Source organism: Erinaceus europaeus, chromosome 11, assembly GCF_950295315.1.
Source record: "Erinaceus europaeus chromosome 11, mEriEur2.1, whole genome shotgun sequence".
NCBI lineage: Eukaryota > Metazoa > Chordata > Mammalia > Eulipotyphla > Erinaceidae > Erinaceus > Erinaceus europaeus.
The window spans coordinates 41633054-41656963 of NC_080172.1; the positions used below are offsets into that span (position 1 = coordinate 41633054).

Genomic DNA, 23910 nt, shown 5'->3' on the forward strand with positions numbered 1-23910 from the left:
AAAATTTGATAATTTTGATAATTAAGCTATTTCTAAAGCCCTAATACTCTGATTTGTTCTGTTTTGTCTTAGATAGGGACAAAGAGAAATTGAGAGGGGCAGGTGGAGATAGGGAGAGAGAAAGACACCTGTATCACTACTTCTCTGTTACTGAAGCTTCCTTCTGCAGGTGGGGATCAGGGCTTGAACCTGGGTTCTTTTGCACTGTAATGTGTGCACTCAGCTAGGTGCACCACCACTTGCCCCATTTGTTTATTTATTTATTTTAAATGGTTTTAATCTTTATTTATTTATTAAATAGAGATAGCCAGAAATTGAGAGGGGACGGGGAGATGGAAAGGGGGAGAAACAGAGAGACATCTGCAGCCCTGCTTCACCATTCATGAAGCTTTCCCCCTGCAGGTGGAGACAAGGGACTTGAACCTGGGTCCTTGCACACTGTAATGTGTGCTCTCAACCAGATGCACCACCGCCTGCCCCCCCCCATTTATTTATTTGTTTGTTTTTACCAGAGTACTGCTCAGCTGTGGTTTATGGTGGTGCTAGGAATTGAACCTGGAATTTAAGAGCCTCAGGCATGAAAGTTCTCTGCCTAACTATCCTGTTGTCTCCCCTTACTTATATCATAATGAGAGGGAAATAAAAAGATAGGAGATAGAAAGGACCAGACATCACTCTGGCACATAGTAATGCTGGGGATTGAATTAGGTCATTATGCTTAAGAGTCCAGTGCTTCATCCACTGCACCACCTCCCAGGCTGCCTAGTGTGTTAATTTTTAATTGATAAATTAGTTTTATTTCTTTGTGGTTTGTTTGAGATTTACTTTATGAGAAAGAGAGAAAGTGACCAGAACATTGCTCTGGCACATTCATAGCTAATTTCTGCATTCTACTTGCTGGATCACCACCCTGCCTGGCTACTAGAGTTGTTTGTTTTATTGAGTTGTTTTTTTTCCTCCAGGGTTATTGCTGGAGCTCAGTGCCTGCACTATGAATCCACTGCTCCTGGAGGCTATATTTTCCCTTTTTGTTGCCCTTGTTGTTTATCATTGTTGTTGCTGGAGAGGTCAGAGAGAAATTGAGAGAGGAGGGGAAGACAGGGGGAGAAAAAGATAGATACCTGCAAACCTGTTTCACCGCCTGTGAAGCAACTCCCCTGCAAGTGACTAGAACTGGGATCCTTAAGCAGGTATGTGCCCTTAGCACCATGTGTGCTTAACCCGCTGTGCTACCGCCCAGCCCCGAGTTGTTTTTATTTTTAAACTTGCACTGCCACCCACTATACCCCTCACTTTTATCTCCCACCCCCCACCCCCCACCCCTTGTGCTCTTCTCTTGTGGTTACTTTTTTTAATCGTTATTTATTTATTCATTATTGGATAAAGACAGAGAAATTGAGAGAGGAGGGAGAGGTAGAGAGGGAAAGACACAAGAGACACTTGCTTGAAGCTTTCCCCCTACTGGTGGGGACCGGGGGCTTCAGCCTGGGTCCTTGTGCATTGTAATGTAAGCACTTAACCGGGTACACCATCACCTGCCCCCCCTTTTTTTTAAATTAGAGAAACACGGACAGAAAGACTGAAGAAAGGAGAGAGAGAGAGAGAGAAAGAGACAGCACGGCACTTCTCTGGTCTATGGCAGTGCTGTAGATAGAACCTGAGACACCAGAGCCTCAGACACACATCTTTTGCATAACCATTGTGCTGTCTCCCCAGCCCTATTTATTTATTTTACCAGTGGACTTCACTGCTTTTTTTTTTTCCAAATAGAGATAGAGGGCCTGGTTATGCAAAAAGACTTTTCATGCCAGAGTTTTTGGTGACCCAGGTTCAATTTCTCTCATTACCATAAACCAAGGCTGATTAGTGGTCTGGTTAAAATAAAATAAAATGACAGAGGGCAAAGAGTAGCATAATGGTGGTCCGGGAGGTGGCACAGTGATAATAAAGCTTTGGACTCTCAAGCATGAGGTCTCGAGTTCGATCCCCGGCAGCACATGAGCCAGAGTGATGTCTGGTTCTTTCTCTCCTATCTTTCTCATGAATAAATAAATAAATTTTTAAAAAAAGGTACATCAGATATAACTGTACTGATGTACTTTCTACATTAAGGATAGGTAGTTCTATTTTCAGTTTTTTCGAGGTGTTTGCACGCTTTTTCCCAAAATGTTTGTACTAGTTTAAGTTCCCACCAACAGTGCATAGGTTCCTTTTCCTCCATTCCCTCACCTAGTCTTGCCATTTATCCCATAAAATTAAATTCCATCTACTTAACCACTCTATGGCAGTCTGGGAAGTAAGTGGTATAGTAGGTAAAGTGTTGGACTCTCAAGCATAATGTCCAGAATTTGATCCCCAGCAGCACATGTGCCAGAGTGATGACTGGTTCTCTTTCTCACTCTTCTTCTCTCTCTGTCTCTCTCTCATTAATTAATAAACAAAAGCTAAACGCAAAGAACTTCTGAGGTTCAGAGCTCTCTTCTAAAGTTTAGGCTTTCACACTTACCCAGTCCTCACCTCACTTCAAAAATAAGTCCCAGAAAGTAGGGGAGGGAAGAGCTACCCACAGGAATGGTATTATGCTTGTAATGCCAGAAATTGGTGTCTTGGGTCCAAACAACTCCCCATCTTGATTAAATTATACTTGAGCATAAAGTAAACAAGAAAACAAACAAAACTCAGCAACCCTCTCCCTTTTAAGATCCTTGAGTTGCTGTGTGTCACTCATACCCTGAACTGAACTGACAGGTCTGAAGCCTGGGAGCACAGGCACAAGGCTGCCCTGCACATGAGAAACACCCAACAAATCAAGTACACTGCCAGTTAAGTACACATATTATCATGTGCAAAAACCCAGGCTCAAGCCCCCTACTCCCAGTCTGCAGCGGGGATCTGGGTTCAAGCCCCTGGTCCCCACATGCAGGTGAAAGCTTTGTGAGTGGTGAAGCAGTGTTGCAGGTATCTCTCTGTCTCTGTCACCCCTTTCCCGCTCGATTTCTGACTGCCTCTATCCACTAAATAAATAATGATAATTTTTTTTCTTTATTGGGGGATTAATGTCTTATATTCCACAGTAAATACAATAGTTTGTACATACATAACATTTCTCAGCTTTCTGCTTAGCAATACAATCCCCACTAGTTCCTCTGTCATCCTTTTTGGATCTGTACTCTCCCCCCTGCCTACTCCAGAGTCTTTTTTAAAAAAGTTTTAAAATGGAAAAAATGACCACCAGGAATGGTGAATATTTATAGCGCCAGCACCAAGTCCCAGTGATAACTGTGGTGATAATGTAAATAAATAAATAAATAATAAATAAATAAATTCCCAACCCCTTCATACCCATTGCTGAGGTTAGCAACCAAAAAGTCAATGCTGACTCTCTTTTTCTCTCCCACCTTCATGGGCCCATCAGCAACTCCTGCAAGTTGAACATTCAGAATAAGCCTATATCAGCCCTGGAGGTGGGTCTACATGTAAAATACAAGACTTGTATGAATGAAGTTCCCCCCTGCAGGAGGGGCCTGGGGCCTTAATCCCAGCTCCTTGCACATGGCAGCACATGTGCTCAAGCAGGTGCTTATCGTCTGGCCCTGACACAGCCATTATCTACCACTACCATTTTTCAGGCAATGTAAGCAAGTTCCAAAAAATGAAATGAGTTGTCAAAGGTTACTCTGCTGAGAACTTATAGGGATGAGATTCAAATCTGTACTAATTCACTAGGTCAGGTAAGTCAGAAACCTGGGAAATATCTCCAACTCTCTCTTAGCCTAACTTCTCAGTACATCAGGAACAGATGTTGCGCATTGTGCTTCCACATTCAAGCAAGAGCTAAGCCTAGGGTCTCACATCTGATAAGACACACCTTCTCTTCACCACTATATGTCCTATTGTTAAATCATGTTTTAAAATGTTTATTTATTGGCTATTGGTAGACAAAAATTGACAAGGAAGGGGGAAGATAAAGAGGAAGAGAGAAAGAGAGACCTGCAGCACTGCTCCACCATTCATGAAGTTTCTCCCCACTGCTACGGGGTGGAGGGGCTTGAACCTGGGTCCTTGCACATTATAACATGTGAATTCTGCCAAGTGTACCACTACTTGACACCCTATATGTACTTAAAAAAAATAGTGAGGGGGTTGGACGGTAGCGCAGGAGGTTAAGCGCACGTGGCACAAAGTGCAAGGACTGGCATAAGGATCCCGGTTCGAGCCCCCGGCTCCCCACCTGCAGGGGGAGTCCCTTCACAGGCAGTGAAGCAGGTCTGCAGGTGTCGCTCTTTCTCTCCCCCTCTCTGTCTTCCCCTCCTCTCTCCATTTCTCTCTGTCCTATCCAACAACAATGACATCAATAGCAATGATAATAATAACCACAACAACCATAAAAACAACCAGGGTAACAAAAGGAAAAAAAAAAGGCCTCCAGGAGCAGTGGATTCATGGTGCAGGCACTGAGCCCCAGCAATAACCCTGGAGGCAAAAAAATAAAATAAAATAAATAAGGAAAAAAAAAGGATAGTGAGTGTCTGGGAAGGGAGGCTAAGGAACTTTGTCTCTCCCTTTTTATGTGGTGTGGGCATAGCAGGTATAGTCAGACCCAGCACTCATACCCTGCGTGAGCCACCTATTTACTAGGTGGACTCCCTTGGGTGTGTCATATACGCACTCTGTGCCCCAGTTTCTTCTTCCTTATGCAAATTATTGGTGTGCTTGTGTAATCAGAGTGGGGTGAGGATAGAACAGATAAGGGAGGCTAAGCAATTCACAAACATTTGTATACTTCGCTCTATCAAGCACAATGCATATCCATTTGCAGAGCAAAGGGATAGTCCTTGTAAATCTTGAATCTCAAACTCAGCTATTAAAGATAAATGCCCCATGAGTATGTGAGCATGTGTGGGCTAGCTCAACTGATAGAACACCAGCCCTGATGCCTGAGGCTCCCAGCCAAATCCACAGCACTGCATCTGTCAGAGTGGTGCTGTATTGGGCTCCTCCTCCTCTTTCTCTTGTGCAACTCTCTCTTAAGCCCATGTGAAAGTAATAATAAATCTTTTCAAAGTAGGAGAGGCTGCCTGAACACAGGTCTTGTGCCCAGAGATCTTCCAGGCATATGGATGAACGTTCCCTCTCACTCCGTCCTGGCCCCAGTGCAACACAGTAGGCCCAGGAGAACTTTGCAGGGCCCATCACTTATATGAATCTTAGCTTGAGCTACCTGGAACCTTTTTTCTAGTCTACCTGGATTCATTGCTGCCTTTACATGGGAGACCAGAGAATCCAGATAAAGTGAAGGAACATCTAGCCTGGGTTCAAAACCCATGTGGGGACCCCACCTCCCATGAGGGTAGGATTTTTTAAATTTTTTTATTTATTTAAAAAAGGAGACATTAACAAAACCATAGGATAAGAGGGGTACAACTCCACACAGTTCTCCGTATCTCATCCCCTCCCCTGATAGCTTTCCTATTCTTTATCCCTCTGGGAGTATGAACCCAAGGTCATTGCTGGATGCGGAAGGTGGGAGGTCTGGCTTCTGTAATTGCTTCCCCGCTGAACCTGGACGTCGACTGGTCAATCCATACTCCCAGCAAGGACAGAATTTTTTTTTTTAATCCAGGATGTGTTCACTGGTATGTTTCCCCATTCATCTTAATTCAGAGAGCTTTTAGTGCTGCTTCCATCTGAAGGAGCATCCTTCTGTAAGCTTTGGTTTTCCTCCAGTAGGCTGGCAGAGGACAGTGAAGCAACTGCATAGCTAAAGGCAATGGTGATTTTTTTTTTTTGCCTCCAGGGTTATCACTGGGGCTCAGTGACTGCACTACAAATCCACTGATCCTGATGGCTACTTTTTCCCTTTTGTTGCACTTTTTGTTTTATCATTGTTGTTGTTATTATTACTGTTGTCATTGCTGTCATTTTGGATAGGACAGAGAGAAATCGAGAGAGGAGGGTAAGACAGAGAGGGGTAGAGAAAGATAGACACCTGCAGACCTGCTTCACCGCTTGTGAAGTGACACCCTCCCCCCAGGTGGGGAGCTGGGGTTTCGAACTGGGATCCTTAAACCCATCCTTAAACCGGTCCTTGCGCTTCGTGCCTCGTGCGCTTAACTGGCTGCGCTACCCTGCAATGGTGATTTAAAAAAAAAAATTTTTTTTATCTTTATTTTTTGGGTAGAAACAGCCAGAAATCGAGAAGAGGAGATAGAGAAGGAGAGGGACGGAGAGACACCTGCAGCCCTGCTTCACCACTCGTGAAGCTTTCCCCCTGCAGGTGGGGACGGGGGCTCGAACTTGGGTCCTTGTGCACTGAAACACGTGCGCTCAACTAGGTGCGCTACCACCCGGACCGGTGATTTTTTTTTTAAATTTATTTATTCCCTTTTGTTGCCCTTGGTTTATTGTTGTAGTTGTTGGATAAGACAGAGAGAAATGGAGAGAGGAGGGAAAGACAGAGAGGGGGAGAGAAAGAGACACCTGTAGACCTGGTTCACAGCTTGTGAAGCGACTCCCCTGCAGGTGGGGAGCCGGCTCGAACTGGTACCTTACGCTGGTCCTTGTGCTTTGAGCCACATGCGCTTAACCCGCTGCACTACCGCCCAACTCCTGCGATTTTTTTTTTCATTAATTTAGGGAGTCAGGCAGTAGTGCAGTGGGTTAAGCCCACGTGGCATGAAGCGCAAGGACTGGCTTAAGGATCCCTGTTCTGAGATTCGGGTTCCCCACAGGAGGTGAAGCAGGTCTGCTGGTGTATATCTTTCCCCCTTTGTCTTCCCCTCCTCTCTCCTTTTCTCTCTGTCTAACAACAACGACATCAATAACAACAACAATAACTTAAAGGGGGGGAAACAAAAGGGAAAATAAATATAAAAAATGTTTTAAAATTATTTTATTTATTCACTTTTTGGATAGAGACAGAAACTGAGAGGGAAGGGGGATGTACAGCAGGAATGAAAAAGAAAGATACTAGCAACACTGCAACATCACTCATGAAGCATTCCCTCTGCCGGTGGGGACCAGTGCTTTGAATCTAGATCTTTGGTCATTGTAATGTGCTCACTCAACCATTGGGACCACCACTTGAGACCCAAAGACAGTGGTGATTTTATAGCATCCTTGGCACGTTATGTCCATGAAGCAGCAGTTGGGGATCTGCACCAGGCACTTCTTCTTGTGTTTCCACTTCTCTCCTTCCAGAGAAGAACAGAAGCAGTCCTTCACCAGAGGCATGCTCTTATGGCTTTCACTGCCAGAAAGACAGGGAGGAATTTTTTTTTTCCTCCAGGGTTATCACTGGGGATCAGTGCTGGCACTACAAACTCACTGCTTCTGGTGGCCATCTTTTCCCCATTTTATTGGATAGGACAGAGAGAAATTGAGAGAGGAGGGGGAGATAGAAAGGGAGAGAGAAAGATAGACACCTGCAGGCCTGCTTCACCACTTGTGAAGTGACACCCCCCCCCCCCCGCAGGTGGGAAACCAGGGGCTCAAACCTGGGTCCTTGCGCTTCATACTATGTGCATTTAACTGGGTACACTACTGCCTGACCCTCCCCCCCCAACTTTTGATAGTTCTGTTCATTGCTGTGTTCTGAGCTCCTATGCTCAATACATATTTTACATTTTCTGTCATATTGCAACATATTGGTAGATAAAGACAGCAGATAGTTAACTCATTTTATTTAATGTGCACAACTTATAAAAATAAGATTTGTTAATTAACTATTGATTTATAACACTATAAATAAATCCTTATTTAGATTACAAATGCTAATCACAAAATGTCATCAAAACATAGTCTGTGGTGTCCGGGCGGTGGCACACCAGGTTGAGCGCACATGTTACAGGGCACAAAGACCCAGGTTTGAGCCCCCAGTCCTCACCTGCAGGGGGAAAGTTTCACAAGTGGCGAAGTAGTGCTGCAGATATCTCTCTGTCTCCTTCTTTCTCTATTTCTTGTCCTCTCAATTTCTGACTATCTCTATCAAATAAATATAAAAAAAACATAGTCTTTAAATAATTCTATCTAATGTTTATGGAAAGATACTAAAGAAATTGCTTTTTACTGTTGACTGTAAACCATTAATCCCCCAATAAAGACATTTAAAAAATAAATTAAAAAAAAAAGAAATTGCTGACACTGGTAACTTTTGGAGAAAAAGATTAGAGGATTTTACTTTATTGTTTTATTATTACTTTCCAGAGGTTTTTTTTTTTTCTTTTTGCCTCCAGGGTTATTGATGGGGCACAGTGAGACCACTGCTCCAGTGACCTTTTTTTTTTTTTTAATTTTTTGGATGGAACAGAAATTGAAGGGGGAGAGGTAGATACCTACAGACCTGCTTCATCACTGGTGGGGCGACCCCCCTGCAGGTGCGGAGCCAGATCCTCAGCCTGGATCTTTGCACGGGTCCTTTTGCTTCGTACTTTGTGCGCTTAGCTCAGTGTGTCACCACCTGGCCCCATCCCAGAGCACTGTTCAGTTCTGGTTTGTCATGGTGCGGGGGATTAAACCTGGGACTCTTGATGTCTTAGGCATGAAAGTGTTTTTGCATAACCATGATGCTATTTCACCAGTTCAAATTTTATCTTTATTTTATTTTTTAATTTAAAAAATTTTTTTAAATTTATTTTCCTTTTTGTTGCCCTTGTTGTTTTTCATTGTTGTTGTAGTTGTTATTGTTGTTGTTAGATAGAACAGAGAGAAATGGAGAGAGGAGGGGAAGACTGAAGGGAGGGAGAAAGACAAATACCCGCAGGCCTGCTTCACCTGCAGGTGGGGAGCCAGGGACTCGAACTGGGGTCCTTTCAACAGTCCTTGCACTTCACGCCACGTGCACTTAACCCACTGAGCTACCACCCGACTCCCTTAATTTTTTTTTATTACCTTTATTTATTGGACATAAACAGCCAGAAATTGAGACAGGAGGAGATAGACAGAGAGACACCTGCAGCCCTACTTCACCACTCACAAAGCTTTCCCCCTGCAGGTGGGGACCGGGGACTCGAACCTGGGTCCTTTTGCACTGTAACATGTCACTCAACCAGGTGTGCCACCACCCGGCCCCCTTTTATCTTTATTTTTTAAAAGATTTTATTTATTTATTTATTGTTGAGAAAAATAGGAGAAGAGAGAGAAAGAACCAGACATCCCGGACCACCCAAATTTTATTTTTTCTTTACATATTTTCTTTACTTTTTTAAAAAATATTTTATTTATTGGGAGTCAGGCGGTAGCGCAGTGGGTAGCAGCGCAGCATGTGGCGTGAAGTGCAAGGATCGGTGTAAGGATCCCAGTTTAAGTCCCCCCCCCCCCCACGTACAGGGGAATCGCTTCACAGGTGGTGAAGCAGGTCTGCAGGAATCTATCTTTCTCTCCCTCTCTCTGTCTTCCCCTCCTCTCTCCATTTCTCTCTGTCCTAACAATGACGACATCAATAACAACAACAATAATAACTACAACAATAATCAAGGGCAACAAAAGGGAAAATAAATAAATATATTTAAAAAAATTTTAAGTATTTTATTTATTTATTAATGGGAGGGGTAGGAGGAGAGAGAAAGAACCGGACATCACCCTGATACATGTGCTAGTGGGGATCAAACTCAGGACTTCATGCTTGAAAGTCCAATGCTTTATCCACTGTGCCACCACCCAGACCACTATGGATTTTCTTTGTTAACAAAAGATAGAGAAGGAAGGCAGGAAGAGAGAGAGAGAGATGGCGCCAGATAAACCAGAGCCAGAGCATCACTCTAGCATATGGGATGTATAATCACTCTGGACCTCAAGCTTCCAAGTCCAGTGTCTTCCTGGGTGCCTTTTTATTTATTTATTTTTAACCAGAGAACTGTTTTTCAGCATAAGTAGTATTTAGCTGTTTTACTAAAGACTTATGGCTTTTCCTTTAAGAAAAAGGGGGCGGGTGATGAAAAATTTTGAATATTGTATTTATTTATCTATTTATTTGATGTAAATAGTTTGATATTTGATAGAGATGGGATGCAGGAGATAGCACAATAGTAATGTAAAACGGCTTTCATGCCTGAGGTTTCAAAGTCCCAGTTTCAATCCAGGACATTGCTATAAGCCAGAGCTGATCGGTGCTCTAGTAAAAAAATTAAAAGTTAAAATAAATAAATAACACAACAGAGAAATGGAGAAGGGGAAGATAGAAAACGGGAAAGAGAGACATCTTCAGTATTGCTTCAAGGCTCACTAAGCTTCTACCCTGACATTGGAGATTTGAAGTTGGTTCCTTGCACATGGTAAAGGGTGCACTCAACCTTGTGCACCACCACTCAGGCCCTAAAATGATGATTTTTTTTTTTTTTAGGAGAGCGACCAAAACACTATTCAACTCTGGCATATGGTGGTAGAGCCAGGAGTTGAACCTGAAGCTTCTGGTGGTGGTGGGGGGTGTCTGAGATATGCAAGTTGCTGCTCTAATATCAATAAATGGAGCTATCTAGTCCAGTCTTCCCTCTTGAGAAATACATAGGAGGGTTGGGCTGCAGCTCAGAGGGTTAAGCACACATGGCATGAAACTTGAGGACCAGTGTAAGGCTACCAGTTCAATCCACAGGCTCCCCACCTGCGAGGGGTGTCTCTTCACAAGCCATGAAGCAAGTCTGCCGGTGTCTTATCTTTCTCTCCTCCTCTCTGTCTTCCCTCCTCTCTCTATTTCTCTCTGTCCTGTCCAACAGCAATGACAGCAATGACAACAACAATAATAACCACAACAATTATAAAAACAACAAGGACAACAAAAGGAAGATAAATACAAAAAGAAAGAAAAATAAATGCATAAACTATACCCCTCTTATCCCACAATCTTTTCGATCATTAAGTCACCAATGATAAATTTTAAAAAAGAAGTTGAAAAATAAGAAAACACAAAGCAGAACTTGGACTGGGTTTGGTGTATTGCACCAAACAAAGGACTCTGGGGTTGGGGGGAGGGTTCAGGTCCTATAACATGATGGCAGAGGACCTAGAGAGGGTCGAATTGTTTTCTGGAAAACTGAGAAATTTTATGTATGTACAAACTACTGTATTTTATTGTTGACTATAAACATTAATCCCCCCAATAAAAAAAGAAAGAAAGAAATGCATAGACTCTTGCAACTGGGAAGTTAGCTCAACTATTAGACTTTAAAGTCTTAGCTCAAGCATTACACTTTCATGCTTGAGAGTCCCACCGTGAACACCAGTACCACATGTTTCACAGTGGTGCTCTGCCTTGTCTATCTCTGCCTATTGTGAAACTCTCTCTTATGTAATAAATGCATAATAGTTATGCAAAAAGACGTTCACATCTGAGTTCCAAAGCACCAGATTCAATTCCTCTTTTTCTTTTTTTTAAATAATTTATTTCTTTATTGGGGAATTAATGTTTTACATTCAACAGTAAATACAATAGTTTGTACATGCATAACATTCCCCAGATTCCCATTTAACAATACAACCCCCACTATGTCATTCATCATCTTTCATGGACCTGTATTCTCCCCACACACCCACCCACCCCAGAGTCTTTTACTTTGGTTCGACTTGTGTTTTCTTTTCTAATCTTGTTTCTCAACTTCGGGCTGAGAGTGAGATCATCCCATATTCATCCTTCTGTTTCTGACTTATTTCACTCAACATGACTTTTTCAAGGTCCATCCAAGATCGGCTGAAAACGGTGAAGTCACCATTTTTTACAGCTGAGTAGTATTCCATTGTGTATATAGACCACAACTTGCTCAGCCACTCATCTGTTGTTGGACACCTGGTTTGCTTCCAGGTTTTGGCTATTACAAATTGTGCTGCTAAGAACATATGTGTACACAGATCTTTTTGGATGGATGTGTTGGGTTTCTTAGGATATATCCCCAGGAGAGGAATTGCAGGGTCATAGGGTAGGTCCATTTCTAACCTTCTGAGAGTTCTCCAGACTGTTCTCCACAGAGGTTGGACCAATTGACATTCCCACCAGCAGTGCAGGAGGGTTCCTTTGACCCCACACCCTTTCCAGCATTTGCTGCTGTTACCTTTTCTGATATGACATTCTCACAGGAGTGAATGTTGTCTTGATTTGCATTTCTCTGACAATCAGAGACTTGGAGCATTTTTTCATGTGTTTCTAGGCCTTTTGGATCTCTTCTGTGGTGAATATTCTGTCCAAGTCCTCCCGCCATTTTTGGATGGGGTTATTTGTTGTCTTGTTGTTGAGTCTGGCAAGCACTTTATATATGTTGGTTATTAAACTCTTATCTGATGTATGGCATATAAAGATCTTCTCCCATTCTGTGAGGGGTCTCTTGGTTTGGGTAGTGGTTTCTTTTGCTGTGAAGAAGCTTTTTAATTTGATGTAGTCCCATAGGATTATACTTGCCTTAGTCTTCCTTGTAATTGGATTCGTTTCATTGAAAATGTCTTTAAAATTTATGCGGAAAAGAGTTCTGCTAATATTTTCCCCTAAGTATCTGATTGTTTCTGGTCTAACATCCAAGTCCTTGATCCACTTGGAATTTACTTTCGTATTTGGTAAAATACAGTGATTCAGTTTCATTCTTCTGCATGTTTCAACCCATTGTTTTCCAACACCATTTGTTGAAGAGACTCTGCTTTCCCCATGTAATAGTCTGGGCCCCTTTGTCAAAGATTAGATGTCCATAGGTATGGGGCCTCATTTCTGGGCTCTCAATTCTATTCCACTGGTCAGTGTGTCTGTTCATGTTCCAGTACCAAGCAGTTTTGATGACAATGGCCCTATAATACAGTTTGAGATCTGGGAGTGTGATGCCTCCGGTTCTGTTCTTTTTTCTCAAGATTGTTTTGGCAATTCTAGGTCTTTTCTGGTTCCAGATAAACATTTGTAGCATTTGTTCTATTCTCCTAAAAAATGTGCTTGGGATCTTGATGGGGATAGCATTAAATTTGTAGATGGCTCTGGGTGATATATTCATTTTGATGATGTTAATTCTTCCAACCCATGAACATGGAATATCTTTCCACTTCTTTGTGTCTTTTTCAATTTCTTTGAGTAGTGACTCATAATTTTCAGTATACAAGTCTTTCACTTCTTTGGTTAGGTTTACTCCTAGATATTTTATTGTTTTTGTTGCTATAGAAAAAGGAACTGATTTCTGGATTTCAATTTCTTCTAACTTAGTGTTTGCATAGAGGAATGCCACTGACTTTTGAATGTTAATTTTATAGCCTGACACATTACTGTATTGCCTGATGATTTCCAAAAGCTTCTTGCTGGATTCCTTAGGTTTTTCCATGTATACTATCATGTCATCTGCAAATAAGGAGAGTTTGACTTCTTCTCTTCCAATCTGTATCCCTTTAATTCCTTGATCCTGCCTGATTGCTATGGCAAGAACTTCCAACACTGTGTTGAATAGTAATGGTGATAGTGGGCAGCCCTGTCTAGTATCTGATCTGAGGGGAAATGTTTCCACTTTTTCACCATTGAGTATGATGTTGGCTGTAGGTTTGCTATATATAGACTCCACTATCTTCAGGAATTTTTCATCTATTCCCATTTTTTGTAGTGTTTTGGTCATAAAGGGATGTTGTATTTTGTCAAAGGCTTTCTCTGCATCTATTGATATGACCATGTGGTTTTTGGTCTTGCTTTTGTTGATGTGGTGGATCACATTGATTGACTTACGTATATTAAACCAAGCTTGCATGCCTGGGATAAACCCCACATGGTCATGATGAACAATCTTTTTGATACACTGCTGTATCCGGTTGGCTAGAATTTTGTTCAATATGTTCGCATCTATGTTCATCAGAGATATTGGTCTGTAGTTTTCTTTTTTAGTTGTGTCCCTGTCTGCTTTTGGTATCAGGGTGATGTTGGCTTCATAGAAGCTGGCAGGGAGTATTCCAGTGTCTTCAATCTTCTGGAAGACTTTTAAAAGTAGAGGTATTAGTTCTTCTTTGAAAGTTTTGTAGAATTCATTTGTAAAACCATCTGGTCCAGGACTTTTATTTTTGGGAAGATTTTTTATAACTGTTTCAATTTCATTAGCTGTGATGGGCCTGTTCATGTTATCCACTTCCTCTTTACTTAGTTTTGGAAGTTGGTAGGTATCTAGGAAATCATTCATTTCTTCCAGGTTCTCTAGCTTGGTGGCATATAGTTGTTCATAGAAGCCTCGCATGATATGTTGAATTTCTGCAATGTCTGTTGTGATATCTCCTCTTTCATTTACTATCCGATTTATTTTTTTGTTTTGTGAGTCTGGCTAAAGGTTTGTCGATTTTGTTCACTCTTTCGAAGAACCAACATTTACTTTCATTGATCTTTTGTATGGTTTTCCTATTCTCAATGTTATTTATTTCTGCCCTAACTTTAGTGATTTCTGTCCTTCTGGTTGCTTTAGGGTTCCTTTGTTGTTCTTCTTCTAGGTCTTTAAGATGTGCAATCAGGCTATTTATTTGTGCCTTTTCTTGTTTCCTAATGTGTGCTTGTATAGCTATGAACTTCCCTCTTAGGACTGCTTTAGCTGTGTCCCAAATATTTTGATAGCTTGTGTCTTCATTTTCATTGAACTCTCGAAACATTTTGATTTCTTCCTTGATTTCCTCTTTGACCCAGAAGTTGTTAAGAAGTGTACTGTTGAGCTTCCACATTTCGGGACTGTTACTAATCTTTTGTTGCTTGTTAAGTATTAGTTTAATTCCACTGTGGTCTGAGAAGATGCTTGGGATGATTTCAGCGCTCTTGAATTGGCTGATGCTGTTTTTGTGGCCTAACATATGGTCTATCCTTGAGAATGATCCATGTGGATTTGAATAAAATGTGTATTCCAGTTTCTTGGGATGAATGACTGAAAATGTCCAATAGTTCTAGTTTATCTATCTCTTCATTTAGCTCCCTTATGTCTTTACTGATTTTCTTCCTGGATGATCTGTCAAGTCGAGATAGTGGGGTGTTGAAGTCCCCTACTATGATTGTGTTACTGTTAATATATTGCTGTAGCTCTTTCAGTAGACGTTTGATGTATTTAGATGGCTTCTCATTGGGTGCATAGATATTAATAATTGTTAAGTCCTCTTGATTGACTGATCCTCTGAGCATTAAATAGTGTCCATTCCTATCTTTTGTAATCTTATCTATTTTAAAGTCTATCATGTCAGATATGAGAATAGCTGTTCCTGCCCTTTTTTGTGGGCCATTGGCTTGTATGATAGTTTTCCATCTTTTCACTTTAAGTCTGTGTTTGTCTTGTTGAGTTAGGTGAGTTTCCTGTAGACAACATATTGTTGGGTTGTGTTTTCTGATCCATCTTCCTACTCTGTGTCTTTTAATACGTGAATTCAGGCCATTGACATTTATTGATATCAAAGATTGAAGATATTTTAACGCCATTCTTGTAGAGTTTTAGAGTGTTTTGATATATGTCCTATTTGTGGTGGTCTGGTTGTTTATAGGAGACCTTTCAGAACTTCTTTCAGGGCAGGCTTGGTGATGGTTGCTTCCTCCAACTGTTGCTTGTCTGAGAAGGTTTTGATGCTTCCATCTAGTCTGAATGACAGTCTAGCAGGATATAGTATTCTTGGCTGAAAGCCTTTCTCATTGAGCACTCGATAGATATCTTGCCATTCTCTTCTGGCCTGTAGTGTTTGTATGGAGAAGTCTGCTGCTAATCTTATGGGTTTTCCTTTGTAGGTGACTCTTGGTTTTTCTCTTGCAGCCTTCAGGATCCTTTCTTTATCCTTATTCCTTTCCATTCTAAGTATGATATGTCTTGGTGTCTTTAGGTCTGGGTTAATTCTGTTTGGGACCCTCTGGGCTTCTTGAATATTTATGTCTTTGGTGTTGTCTAGACTAGAGAAATTTTCAGCTATTATGGCCTGGAGAATGCTTTCTTCCTCTCCTTCTCTTTCTTCCTCTGGTAAGCCAATAATGCGTATATTGTTTCTTTTGAAGTCATCCCATAGGACTCTGTTGTTGTTTTCAGCATCTCTTAATCTCTTTTTGAGATCTCTTAGTTCTTTTTTAGTTGTCTCTAATTCATCCTCAATCTTGCTAATTCTGTCTTCAGCCTCATAGATTCTATTCTCTCTGCTCTCTACTGCTTTCTGGAGTTCATCTATTTTGTTGCCCTGCTCTGATACTGTTTTAGCTTGTTCAGCTAGTTGCCTTCTTAGCTCAGCGATTTCAGCTTTCAGCTCTCTAATAACCATGAGATAATTAGAATTTTCTTCCATATTCTCATTTGTTGTTCCTGCATTTCTGATTACAATTTTTTCAAATTCTTTACTCACTCCTGTTATTATTTCCTTAGCTAATGTTTGGATGTTGAACTCGTTTTGTGCTTCACCCTCTGGAGGACTTTTTGCTGGTCTCTTGTCCTGGTTCGAGTCTCCAATATTTTTTCTTGTTGTTTTAACCATTTTATATATTATGTTATGAGTTCCCTTTATCAGTACTTTTCAAATTATTGATCACTATTGCCTGGATTGACTTGTGTCTAAGTAATTTAATTAAAGGGTTTACCGTGGTGGAAGTTAACAGTTTTTTCAATCCCTGAGTTGGAGCTCAGTGGTGTAAAAGCCTCTTTTTTTTTCTTCCCTGTAGGCTATGGGAGCCTGAGGGCTTTTAAACTGTCAATAGGCTTCTTAGCTTAATCACTGACTCCTGACCAAGAGATAAAGCAGGGTGTGGCAGAGATAATCCAGTGGTTATGCAAAGAGACTTTCACAGCCCCTCAGCTATGCCACCGAGGTATAGGTCTTCTCCTGAGTCTCCTGGTTAGATCTCTGTCCCCTGGTGTCCCTCCCTGTTGCTGCTCCAGATTCTGAGGGTAGTAGCAATGGAGACTCAGAGTTGCACTTGGTGAGTCTCTGGGGAGTCCTTTCCTCCCTTCAGCTGTCCCCTTGTTGTGGAGCAGACTGGAGGTGATGTCTCCACTGATAAACTGTTGAACTGTTAGCAGTCACTTAATCTCTCCTTAGGCCCCTTTCTCCTCTTTGTCACCAGCTATGTGTGTTTGTACTCACGGGTGATTTACTGGGTTCCTGTGGTCATTCTAGTCCTGTCTTGTTTCGGTCCGGGTGGTCTCCTTTGTATTCCTAGTTGATCCAGGAGAGGAGAAGAGAGGAGAGAAAGTGATCTGCTGCTCGTAGCTCCGCCTCCGGAACAGGAAGGGGTCCAATTCCTCTTTTTCACTTATCTCCCTGTCTCCTCTGGTCTCTGAGTCTGAAGCTATGTTTCTCCATCTTGTGGTCATATGAGTTCCCAAAAACTTCATCCACTCTGCAAGGCCTGAGTTGGGTTCCACTATTTCCCTTAACATGCTAAAAATCAGTATAAAGTTTCTTTTGCTCAAACAGGTAGCAAGAACTCTGTAATTGAAACAAAACCTTAGAGTCACAGCAATTCTATTTTTCTCACATATGATAATAAAAACCAGAGTGTAATTATATGTTTCTCAGAAGTCCTGGAGAAAAACAATGTTGGTTTCACACACATCAAGTCATTGCTCTTCGAAGAGCTAGAGATACATAGAGATTACTTGCTGTGTATCACACTGTGATACACTGTGTTCCACAGCCAAGTCAGAGCTAAGAAAAGCCATACATGGTGAAAGGGTTCTGTGGTCTTTTTCTGTCTTCCTCTCTCTGAGCTCTCTCTCAAAAATGGAGGAGTTGCCCTGGGGAGGCCTCTCTGTAGAATGTGCAAGGTCATTCCTTGATGCTACATAAATATAAAAAATTAGGCTCATCTGTGTGTTTTTTCAAAGCAGGATGAAGTACTTTAAAAAATATGTATCTTTATTTATTGGATGGAGAGCCAGAAATTGAGAGGGAAGGAGAGATAGAGGGATGGGGAGACAGTATAATGGCTATGCAAAAGCCTTTCAAGTCTGAGACTCTGAGGTTCCAGGTTCAATCCCCAGCACCACTATAAGCCAGAACTGAGCAGTGTTCTGGTCTCTTTTTCTCTCTCAGTATCTTTCCTACTGTATCTACTCTTTCTTTTTCTTTATTTTTTAAAATATTTTATTTATTTATTAATGAGAAAGATAGGAGGAGAGAGAAAGAACCATACATCACTCTGGTACACGTGCTGCCGGAGCCTAAACTTGGGACCTCATGCTTATCCACCTCATGCTTATCCACTGTGCCACCTCCCAGACCACTCTACTCTTTCTCATTAAGATAAAATAAATAAAAATATGTTTTAAAGTGAGGGGGGGAGAGAGAGAGAGAGACACCTGCAGCACTGCTTCACCACTTGTGAAGCTTTCTCCCTGCAGGTGGAGACTGGGGACTCAAACCTGGGTCCTTGCACATTGTAACATGTGCACTCAACTAGGTGTGCCACCACCTGGTCCATGCAGTTTTTTCTCCAGAGAGATTCAACTTCATGGTTACAGAGATCAAGAGGGGCTTACATTTGATTTAACCAGGGCTGTGGTTTCTCATTCACACAGGTACAAAGAGGCCTAGGAGGTGGTGCAGTGATAAAGTCTTGGACCCTCAACATGAGGTTTCTGAGGAATCACTCACAGAATGATGATCTGGCGTACTGGAGCTCTCTCTCTCTTGCATAAATAGCTAGCTAGCTAGATATAGATGGAGTAGAACAAGAGGATAGAGGACTTGAGTCCATATGCATAAGAATAATTAACATGACTTATGTGAAATAGGAGAAGATGAGGACGAAAGAGAGGTCATGCAGGAGTCCAGAACTGGGAGGAGGTGGTGCAGTGAGTAGGCCTCTAAAATTGGAAGCATGAAGTCCTGAGTTTGATCCCCAGCACCATGTGGGAAGTACTATAGCACTAGAAGAAACATCATTGCTATGATGTCTCTCCTCTCTCTCTTTCTCTATCTTTTCTTTTTTGACACCCTGGTTATTGCTGGAGCTTGGTGTCAGGCTGTGATGCAGAGGAGAGAGAGAGGAGATCCGGCGTAGAGAGGGAACACGATTCTTTATTCGCGTGGGCACTTCAGAGTTGGGTGAGAGCACAGCAGTTCAGGCCACGTGGAGCTAGCAAAATTGGCTGCCTCCCGCTACGCACAGCACCCTTCCATTCACCAAGGTGAAAAGTGGGCAAGAGAGCAAGGGGCAGAAGAAGAAGGGCTTTTATGGGAGAAAGTCAGGACATGATTGGCTAGGAAACAAGGCACTCGGGGATAGTATAATGGGAAGGGGGAGGAGTAAACAAAGCACTCCAGGATGGGATAACAGCTCTCGCAGGGATAGGAAAGGGGAGGAGTAAACAAAGCACTCCTGGATAGGATAATAGCTCTTGCAGGGATGGGAAGGGGGAGGAGTAAACAAGGCACTCTAACTATGGAGGGGAACTGACAATGCCCTGAGGGGACAACATGGCGGCTGTGACCGCATCTGCACAATTTCCCAGCATCTCCCCCTTTCCTTTTACCTAATGGCCACAGTATAGGAAATTTAGAGTGGAACAGGCTTAAATGTTTTTTAAGGAGTGCCATGCTCAGATGGGAAGATGTAGGATGTTTTTGTGGGGGAGAGAAGACTTACATGGCCGCCAACCTTGTGAGATTTATGTGTCCCCTGTGTGCTCAACCCCTCTGTAGAGAGAGAGAGACTTACCTGGAGGGACTCATCTCATAGGTTAAGCTCTGCCAGGCTCCACCATCTCCTCACAACATTTCTACATCTTTCCCTATCTTTTTCTCTGGTCATCGCATTAAGATGGGTCAATGTCTGTAAAAGACTCCATCTGTAACAGAGGAATAGTAGTGTAGGGGTGAGCAGAAACCTTTTGGGAATAAACCTGAATGCTATAACAAAACAGGAAGGGACAAGTAGGGGAGCAGTAAGAGCCAGTGTGATGCCAAGGGAAGGATGTTAGGCAGGGGGGCGTTTCCTGTCTCCGGGGGCATTTCTTGCCTCTGGGGGCATCTCTTGCCTCTGGGAGTGTGTCATGCCTCAAAGGGCGTTTCCTGCCTCTGGGAGCAGGACCTATTAAGGGGGGGCTTCCTGCCTCTGGGTGCAGGACCTGCAGGTGAGGGGTCATTCCCTATAGAGTCCCAAGGCAGCTGGCTACAATGTTGTGCATGGACTGTTGTGGTCAGTCTTTGAGAAACCCAGCAGCGTAAAGGGAAACTGCTGTAAAGTTGTGTAAAGTGTCCAAGAGATATACCAGTAAGTCCAATAGAAGTGTCAGTCCAAAGTAGGCGACTAGGGGAGAAATGCCAGGGGATGAAAAGCTGCACGTCTGTCTCAATGGGGAAGGTCAGCCACCAGAATTCTGCTTTTCTGTAGAGTAAGCTTTGGAGTCTATGAATCAATTTCTTCAGGTCGTGCCAGGTCATATCATGGGTTTCACGGGGTGTGCCACTGTAGTTGTGCCATCTAGTGGGGTGATGTCAGAGTGTGCAGGGGTCCAGATGTTTTTTCTCAGTATTCCTGTGAAAGAAACACAAACAATCTGCTTCCTGTGGTTAGCAGGGTATCTGATTTGAATTTTTTATAGAAAAAGAGGTTTGGTGCCTTAGCCAACTGAATATTGGGGGGATGTATCTCCCCTTATTTCTTTCTTTCCTTAATTGAGCCTAGACATTTGGCGGGCCTTCTCAACAACCATTTGTCTTTGGGGGTATTAAGGGATGTCTGTGGCATGGGTGATGTTATGAAAGGGAAACATCTTTAAATTGTTGGCTGATAAAGGCAGGCGTATAGTGGCAAAACAAGATACACCAATTAAGTGTAGAAAAATATGTGAATGTTGTTAATTTACATAAGTTGTATATGGAGGAACTTCTTATAGTTTAATGCCTTACCATATAAGCAGATGCTTCTTCATATGAAGGCTTTGACATAGTTGTAGTCAATTACTTGTGAAAAAAAAACTTTGAACAAGTTAGAAGTTTACTATAATTGATAATTCAATGATTATAATTGGTTTAAGTCTCTTTATAATTTTGTTTAAAAATCATCTAATGTGACCTCCTGTGGCAGTCTCTACAGCAGGATCTTCAGACCAATTTTAGTTAAAATATATATTGATTTTTTCAACTATTTTTACTTTGGACTATAAACAGACTCAGGTTACTTAGAGAGTTAATGCATGTTAGTGACAATGATTTTTAACATTTACCGTGTCAGACTGATGCCAGATCTGTTGTGGATTAATTTCCACAAGATTAGTTTACAGGGCACTTTTGGGGGCCCTCCAAAAATATCCTGTATAGAGAATTTGTATTTTTAGTTTTGGGGATGTATTGTCACGTTAAATATTTAGACTTTTGCCTTAAATAGTTAGTTACTTTTAGCAAATTAATTTTACCTTGCCTGGTAATAATGTAGCTTCAAGGTTACACTTTTAACGATTAAGTTAATGTTTACCAAACTTGAAACATACCCATAAACATTTAGTTATAACACACAGGAGGAGAAAAACTTTTGTTATGAAAGCATATCATTTTAAAAACAAATTTAGATCTGTCTTTACTCACGCATTTAAGACTAAGTACTTTACATTTATACCAAGACTTATATATAAAAAATCAAAAGAGGGAAAAAAACAAATTTTTTGGAATGTTTCTGGACGTCTCTAGAAACCTTGGCTGTGTCCAGCATTTTTATATAAAGTCAATTAAGTTTCAGAGTACTCTGAGCAAAATGGGTCATACAAAAATTTTTGGTCATCTAATACACTCACTCACAAAACACAACTGGCCAGTCATAGCATAAGATACTCAGAGAAGGGGTAAGAGAGAGGGCTCTGTGAACCATATTTTTCAGATTCTGCCATGTCATATTATGTGTCCTGGGGTGCATCCTGCATCTAGTCCTCTTGCAGTATTTCTTGTTCCTCAGGGATAGCAGCTCCATCACGTGGGTATTGCTGGACATGGCGGGCAGGAACCCAGACAGGTTTGGAGTAATTCTGTGGAAAGACGCATGCAAAACCCCTCCCCATAGTCAATAGGAGGTCAGGCCCTTTCCAAATTTTATCGAGTGGGTCTTTCCATGTAGGACTATTGGCCATGCCCTGGGGCAGTACCACCCATTCATATCTATCGGCAGGGCTGGCATTATTAATAGAAGGAATAGAGAAGGCAAAATGTTTACAATCTTGTGGGTGCTAGGGAATAGAGAAAAAACAATCCTGTATATCAATAGCTGTGACTGTAATTCCTGTGGTAATTGCAGAAGCAAGAGGCAAACCCCTTTGGGGGGAGCCCCAGACCTGCATGGTTTTATTAACCACACGGAGATCTTGGAGGAGGTGCCATTTTCCTGAGTGCTTTTTAATCACAAAGACAGGATTCCATGGGCTCCAGGAATGACAAATGTGTCCCAAGGACAACTGCTCTCAGATGAGCTCTTTTAAAATTTCCAGCTTCTCCCTAGGCAAAGGCCACTGTTCTACCCAGACAGGCTCTTTAGAAAGCCACTCTAAAGACTATACTTTCAGGGATCATTTCTATAGTATGTTACTAGAAAGCCAATCTAAGCAGGGAGTTTGGTTATGAACAGTGGCAGTTAGTATTGGGGGTGCTGGCTAGATCTAGAAGTCTCACAGGAGTGGGTGTTGTGCTCTGCAGAGGCATCTGTGGATATTATAACATCAAGAGATTCCAGCAGATCTCTCCCCAGTAGGTTGGTGCTAATGTCAGCTACCAAAGGATGAAAGTGTCTGGTAGTCCCTTCCGGGTCTTCCCACATAAGTGAATCTCATGTGAGAAATACTTGGGTCAACCCTCCAGCACTGTGTAAATGGGGTCCTGGGAGGAGTTCCCAACTCAGGGGAAACTCTGCTTGCCTTAAAATCGTCTTTTCTGCCCCCATGTCAATCAAACACTTAAAAGGAATATTACCAATCCTTACTGTCATAGTAGGGTGACCTCATTCTAAAACAGGAGTGGTCCACAAAATCTCAGGTTCTGAATTAGTGCCATTCAGGGGCATGCCATTTTTATGAAATTTGGGCCACCAATCTCTCTTCCAATGAAAACCTTTCTGGCATCTAGGACAAGGTGTTCGTGGTCTCTGGCTCCCTGACTGGAGGCAAGGTTGCCCTGACTGGAGGCAGGGTCGTGGATTATTTTCTGGACATTGGTTACGCCAATGCCCTTGGTGACTGCACTGAAAGCAAGCCCCCTTTTGCTTATGTGGGGTATCTGCATAGGCCTGTGTCATAGTGGGTGACTCATAAGAGCCTGGTCTAAGATCCAGGCATCTGGGTGTTTGTGTTTAAGACTGAGGCATCCCTGATGGAATTCCTGAATCATGCCATCCCAGACAATAGAACGCAGGAGGAGAAAATGGGCATCAGGATTATAAATCTTTCTCTCTAAGCTTGACTGGACCCTAGTAATGAAGTTAGCTAGGTATTCATCGCGTTCTTGGTGAAGGGAGAGAATGGGGCCTGAGGCCACTCCCTTGGGTGGTGTTAACCTCTCCCAATGCTTGGGATGCGCAGATGCATACCTGTTCAAAATAACAGGCTGAAAACTTGGCCTCTGCCTGCTGAATTCCGGTTTCAAAATCTTCCGCTCCAAACAGTGCATCGAAATTCCACTCCAGCTGATTCTGACTATTTCTCTGGGATTGCTGTAAGCATTCATCACGAAAAAATGCCTCCCATTGCAGGAAGAGAGGGCCTGGGAGCGTAGCACGAGCTATATCCCTCCAATCTTGGGGGGTATTAAGGTGCTGGAGAAAGCCTCGTAAAATGGACTTGGTCCATGGGGCATGAATTCCGTCCTCCTTCACTACCTGACAAAGTGCTTAGAGAGATCTTTGGAGGAGTATGGATGCCATGCCTGAGGGTTTTGTCTATTGGGGGCCACATTTAACCAGGAAGGTGTGGACTTGCTTTGATAGCGAGGTAGCAGTGGGGGGAGGAGTCATGGAAGTAGAAGCCGCACGAGGAGCAGCAACAGCAGCCAGAGAAGCTG

At 42.3% G+C, this 23910-nt stretch overlaps 1 protein-coding gene and 1 pseudogene across 1 annotated transcript; one reads left to right on the forward strand and one right to left on the reverse strand.

The window, feature by feature from the left end:
- Positions 1 to 5539: 5539 nt before the first annotated feature.
- On the reverse strand, positions 5540 to 7233 carry LOC103122162 (small ribosomal subunit protein eS27-like). Its single transcript, XM_007532754.2, has 2 exons — positions 7064 to 7233; positions 5540 to 5753 (listed from the first exon to the last, which is right to left on the reverse strand). Exons 1-2 carry the CDS (start codon positions 7231 to 7233, stop codon positions 5672 to 5674), a joined length of 252 nt encoding a protein of 83 aa, XP_007532816.1. The 3' UTR covers positions 5540 to 5671.
- Positions 7234 to 22408: 15175 nt separating this feature from the next.
- Positions 22409 to 22493, forward strand: LOC132541525 (small nucleolar RNA U3; annotated as a pseudogene).
- Positions 22494 to 23910: the final 1417 nt, after the last annotated feature.

Excerpts from the sequence above, each read along its gene's own strand:
- LOC103122162 (XM_007532754.2), bottom strand. The coding sequence starts at position 7,233 with ATGCCTCTGGTGAAGGACTGCTTCTGTTCTTCTCTGGAAGGAGAGAAG. Across the intron at positions 5,754-7,063 it reads GTGGTGGTCCCAATGGTTGA|TTGCTTCACTGTCCTCTGCC; the intron begins GTGAGCACATTA and ends TTAGCTATGCAG.